The sequence below is a fragment of the Eublepharis macularius genome, chromosome 18 (assembly GCF_028583425.1).
Source record: "Eublepharis macularius isolate TG4126 chromosome 18, MPM_Emac_v1.0, whole genome shotgun sequence".
NCBI classification, from domain to species: Eukaryota; Metazoa; Chordata; class Lepidosauria; order Squamata; family Eublepharidae; genus Eublepharis; species Eublepharis macularius.
This window is the reverse complement of record NC_072807.1, coordinates 14,595,343-14,601,342: the sequence shown is the minus strand read 5'-3', so window position 1 is coordinate 14,601,342 and position 6,000 is coordinate 14,595,343. Positions and strand designations below refer to the sequence as shown.

Genomic DNA, 6,000 nt, shown 5'->3' with positions numbered 1-6,000 from the left:
GGCCCAACCTGGTTGCCAGCATCAGTGCAAAGAGCGACTGGACCAGTGTCTTATAGGGTGCTCATGGCCGACGGCTGGGAGTTGCGTTGCCATCTGGATCAGCTAAGACGAAGATGGCCAGAAAGAGCAGTGGTAGATGGAGACATCCCTGCAGCCAGCACTCCAGAACTCATGGCAGCACCCAGCGCAGAAGGGACTCCTGTGCGGCCAGTTCCAGCTCTGCCAATGACTCCGCATCCAGAGACAAACAATGCTATGGGGAGTTCTCCGGGACTGTGTTCCAGCCTTGCCACGGCGCCAACACCACAGAGGGAAATGGACTACGGTGTTCTCAGAGGAAGCGGGCTGCACCCTGCTATCTAAAGGACTATATTTGTCACCGGGTTCAACCCTGACTTAAGGGGGAGGGTGTAGTGTACTGGGAGCTTTAAGCAAAAAGGCTTTCGTGCAAGGTTCCATACAGCTGCATTCCGATTGGCTGTGTTGTTGAGCCGGCCAATCAGGATTCTCTACACTCTAATTATTAGCGAATAGGGTTTCTGGATACCGGGTGTTTGCTATTGGTTGAGTTTTATTGTGGGCGTGTTTTTGGTGGGGAGTTGAGTGTTCTATAACTGCTTTTTTGATGTTTGTGCTTTGAGTGGTGATGTTCCTGTTAAAGAGTTATTGAAAATCACTTGAATTGTACCCACTACATAAGAGGAAATTCCAAGCTGGCTGGGCAGAGCGTTGCTGAGTCTTGCCCAGGAGATCAAGACATCAATGGGATATTTATGCTAATCTCAAGGACTGGAGGTGATTAATTTTACTGCCTCCCCAGCTGTGGGCATGAGACTGTGACAAGAAAGGGTCTTGCTGAGTCAACCCACTTAGCACATTCCAATACCCTCCTTCCGTGATTAAATCCCCACCCTAAGATCGAGGAGCAATCAATCAGCACTGATAAGTTGCTAATTTGTCTCTGGGAACATGCATCTCAATCCATCAACTCAGCTCCAGGAAGATTCATTAGCAAATTGCCTCTTTGTGAGACACCAGGAGAAATTTTGCATTTCCTTTAACACACCCTGGCAGCAGTAATCAAAGAGTAATCAAACTTTTGTCATTCCTCGGACATGGCCTTCATGGTCTTTGTTCCAATGGCTAAGGGGGCTCTCTAGCCTCGTGACACATTTTGCCCTATAAGAATCAGGGCTCTCGCTTCATTCAAACAGTGCATGCTTCCTGCTCCCTTAGGGTCACCTACCCTAAGACTCTCTCCTGGTTGAGAATGCTGGACGTTTGAAGCCCTCTTCCTCCGTGGACTGCCATGCTCTACTCTCTGGATAGGTAATTATTGCCCTGAAATCCTTCAATTCTATTCCACTTTCACCACTGCTTTTCCTAGGAATCTGTGTGAGGAATGGACTCAAAGGGTTGTAGTGGGAGATCAGCTATCTTCAGTGTTGGAGATACCTTGTGGGGTTCCACAGGTTCTATGTGTCCTTACATCTTGGAGTGGAGTAATATGAGATGGACTCACATTCTAGTGGTATCTGAAGAAGTGAGCTGTGACTCATGAATGCTCATACCACCCTACCACAAATTTTGTTAGTCTTATAAGTGCTACTGAGTCTTGCTGTTTTCTACTGTTACAGACGAACACTGCAACCCATCTTGATCTATTCAGGAGGGATTTTTTAACACAGTTAAGTAGTGCAAAATGATGTATAGAAGGTATTATATCCCATCAAGAATAGTAATAACAATAACATTCTCTTTATATACCGCCAGCATATAAATCATTTGATTTATATAATTGATTTATATTTATATAAATATACTGATGTATATTTATATAAATCAACTACTGACTCCACATTGTCTTGGAGATGTAGCAATGAGAGAGGTACATTATTCCATATTTGGTGACCATGCAATCCCAAATCAAGCCTTCAGAATTACAGAAAAGCTATTAGGTTGTAAATAATTTTAAAATATCCTTTTCCAACTAGTGGCTCATCTGCAATAACATCATGGGATATAGGGTTGCCAGCCTCCGGGTAGTGGCTGGAGATCTCCCAGAATTACAACTGGTCTCCAGGCCACAGAGATCAGTTCCCCTGGAGAAAATGACTACTTTGGAGAGTAGACTCTATGGAATTATGCCATACCAAGGTCCTTTCCCTCCCCAAACCCCACTTTCTCCAGGTTTCACCCCCCAGATCTCCAGGAATTTCCCAAATTGGAGCTGGCAACCCTAATGTTCACCACACTATTCCAACTCTGTGGAGGTTTAATTTTCTCCAACGGAACCGATCTCTACAGCCTGGAGATCAGGTGTCATTCCAGGAGATCTCCACCTGGGGGTTGGCAACGCTCAGGAGTCTTTCATCCTCACTATAATAAGAAATTAATACAGAGAGAACCTTTGAAAGCGGAACAAAGAAACAAAAACAGAGAGATCCTATGCTGAGGGATCAAAACGAGTCCTATGTGAAGGAGAATCCCGCGATGGGCTCACAAACGAAGCTAAGAACCGTTAGCACGCGGCACTCCCTTATCCTCCGAACCCCCCCCCCACCGGCCCTAAAGAGGGGCCGACAAAATGGCGGCCGCGCGCCGTGGATTCAAACGCAACGTGCGGGGCGGGGACGGGGGGCGGCGGCTTCCCGGCGGGGTTCACTGCGCCTGCGCCCCGCGAATCAAGATGGCGGACAGTGCGGAACTAAAGGTAAAGGCGCAGCTTCAAATCCCCCCCCCCCGCTTCCCTTGCGCGGCTTCTTTCTTCCCTCGCGTTCTTCCTCCCCTCGGGCGGCGGCAGCGGGAAGGGCCGCTGAGGGGAACGAAACGGCGGGCGGTGGGCCCGGCCGGGGAAGGGAGGGTAGCGCAGCGCTCTTTTCTCCCTCCCGGGCGAAGTCTCCTCAGGTGCGGGAGCCGGGGTGGGGGAGCTGGCCGCTGAGGGCTTTCCCCCGAGCCGCCCAGCCCGGGGAACCGGGGGAGGGGGCTGCGGTGGCGAAGAATGGCCGCCCGCCCACCCGCGCCCCACCGGGCCGAGAGCCACGGAGCCCCTTCCCAGCTCTGCCCCTCAGCACCCCTTTCCCCTCCCGGTTGTCTGTCAGGAATTCGGCCTGACCTCTTCCCCGCCACCCCCGAGACCTTTTACCCCTCGCCGGTCGAGCCGGTGTTCGGCTCCTGGGTCGCCTTCAGGCTCTTTCGGATGCTCTGCAAGTTGGTCCTCCTCAACGGAGCGGGCGGCTTGTGCCAACTTAAATCCCTTTCTGTGGAGCCGGGCTCTTTTCTCTCCCCCTCCTTCCAGGCTAACAGAGGGGCATCTTGCCTCCCAGGATCTCCAGCTTTCCACACTTGAGTTCTCCTGAACTGTGCAAAGGGCAAGGGAAGTAAAACGAAACACTAGACATTTCCCCCCTTTTCTATCCCCTAACACCCCCACTACTTTTACTTTAGGAGCGTGGGATCTGATTTTTTGTAGACTGTTTTGGGTGTTCCCGTGAATGGTCCATGGCTTGCCCTTCTGCAAGCACCAAGTTTGGGTTGCAAAGCTGAACGCATCCAAAGAGATTCTTGCAATATACAGGAGGCTCAGGTTTTGGGTGTGTACTAAGGCAGCTGCCCCTGGAAGGATGTAAATACAGAGGGGGGTGTTGTGCATTTTTCTCCTCCCCAAGGTTTTTTTTTTAATGCACATTTTTAACTCAAATCATAGATCGTGCAAAGGAAGTGTTGGCTCAGTCGGAAGTTGGGGGGGATTTGGATTCTTAAACTTTCTGCTAAACAAATTTTCTTAGTTCACTATCTGAGCTGACTGTGGACTCTCTCATTGCAAATTAAAGCTCTCTAAACTTCTGGAAGGGATAGTGAAGGGAAACGCCCACCGCTTTGGTTTCCTGTTCTAAGTACAGGGGAAACTGAAAGTGCTTAATCGTATTTCTGTTCCCTTTTTTGTTCTGTTATTAGTGTTGTCTCTGGGCATGGGAAAGCTTCTACTAAAAAGTGGGCTTGGGGCAGGGGGAAGCTGACTAAAAAGTGGGTTTAAAAGTCTCAGTAGGATGTGTTTGCAACCAATTCTTCATCCCAAGCAAGTATATTAAAAAAAAAACCCTGCCTGAAAGTCTTGTAATAACTATCTAAATTAACCAGGGACCATTTAGGGACCATTCCAGTGTTAAGGCATGACTTCCTTTTTTGTTTTCATAGCATCTAGAACCCGTCCATGAAAGCCACATATTAAATGTTAACTAATGACAAACTGTCTTCTTGTATTACTGGGGGGATGTTTGTTCCTGCAACTTGTAGATTTTTATAATCATGATGACAGTTTCAAGTGGGTTGCCGTGTTGGTCCATAGTGGAAGAGCAAGATTTGAGTCCAGTAGCACCTTAAAGACCAACTAGATTTCCAGGGTATGAGCTTTTGAGATAATCATGATGGCAAAAAAGAAAGTGTTTAAAATATTTATATTCTGTCTCTTCCCTTGAAAGGCCCAAGGCAGCCCATGTGATACTCTTTTTCTTTAGTTACCACAAGGCAGGTCAAATGTGTTCTTGTTACAGTTCATCGACTAAAGGATTATTATATTAGCTTCATTTGTAGATGTAGTAAAAGATGCTAACACGCACTGTTTTTTCCTGAAAAGGGATCTTTTTTTCATTTGGGCTTTTTAAAAAGGTGATTTGCTCTTTTGGTGTTTGTGTATACAATGATGGCAGCTCTCTTTGTGAGGTGAAGATGAATGGATCCTGTTTATAACCTCCATTGCCTTTTGTGGTGTTGGGGGAGGGGATGAGATCTTGCTTGTCTTGCAGTCGGAGACATAAGAAAAACCTAGTACATAGGGAAGCCTATGTATGCAAGCAGCTTGTTGTAAGCATAAAAAAGGTCTGTTTTCTTTCTGTTTTCCTTCACACTTGGGGCTGCTGCATTAATCTTTGCATTAATCTTTGCACAGTTAACACGGCAGCAAAGTATCAGTAACTGTCTCTTAATGGCTGGGGTGATACGTTTACTAAAGATGTTTTAAAAGCTGTGTTGATGTACATGGTGCAGATTTGTTCACCTCCATCTTTCATTTCATCCTTTCTTGTGTAGAGAAGGACTGTGTGTATGAAACATCATTTGAGGGCCTCAGAAAATTACTAAACATCTAAAGGATGGCAACTTATTTTCAAGAGATTGTGGATTTTAAAAAAAAATTCTAATGTGTTAATTTCCAGTAATCGGACCCAGACCTCCATATCTTCGTCCCTTCCTCTTTCATTTTTTCAGTCTAGATGCTGATTTTCCTTCTCTTATTCTTGCATTCCCCCCAATACTTACTTTTGTGTTTGATTTTTACAGCTATTTCAAACATTAATTGAATGAAATTAAGAGCTTCCGTTTGCTGCTACCCTTTGGGTTTTGGATGAGAAACACATTCAATTTCGCCGTCCTACTTAAGGAAGCAAGCTACTAGATCTGGCGTGGGGAAGCAGGCAGACTTCAGAAAGTTTTCTTTTTCTGCTTGGGAGGGTAATCTTTTGGCTGCCAGAGCTAGTTAATTTGCTGAAGGTCTTCATTAATAGGCAGACATACTTGACCAGGTCTTCACCTGTTGAAGCCCGAGTGCATTGTTTTCAGCTTGCCTGCTTTTGGCGCATTGTGAAATGAAAACTACTCTTCTGTGACTTTAATGTCAAATCCTTCTGTTTCTGGGGTTACGATGGGATTGCAGGTTGGTTTGTGTGACTGAGAAATCCTATTTGCAAAGTTGGATGGGGCAAACAGTAAAGAAAGAAAGCAGAATGGCTGTAGTTGTGTAATTAATATTTTCAAGGATATTTCCCAGGAAAATCGTCTGGAATTTAGCTGGAAGGCCTAATAGCTGGAAAAGTCCTGCAAGATCATTTTGATATTAAGTTGATATTGCTACTCCCTGTACAGTAAATAATGGATGCTGGTGTTTTAGTCTAAATTGAAATCCATTCACCTCTTGAGTTATTTTCCCTCTTAAGATCAATTTTT

The 6,000-nt window shown here is 46.0% G+C and overlaps 1 protein-coding gene across 1 annotated transcript in view; it reads left to right on the top strand.

Annotated features, from left to right (window-relative positions):
* Nucleotides 1-2,587: 2,587 nt before the first annotated feature.
* PIAS1 (protein inhibitor of activated STAT 1) overlaps nucleotides 2,588-6,000 on the top strand; it is an 81,264-nt gene continuing 77,851 nt past the window's right edge. The window contains exon 1 of the mRNA XM_055002521.1: nucleotides 2,588-2,713. Within this exon, the coding sequence (XP_054858496.1) occupies nucleotides 2,588-2,713 (126 nt within the window). The remainder of the gene's footprint in view (nucleotides 2,714-6,000) is intronic.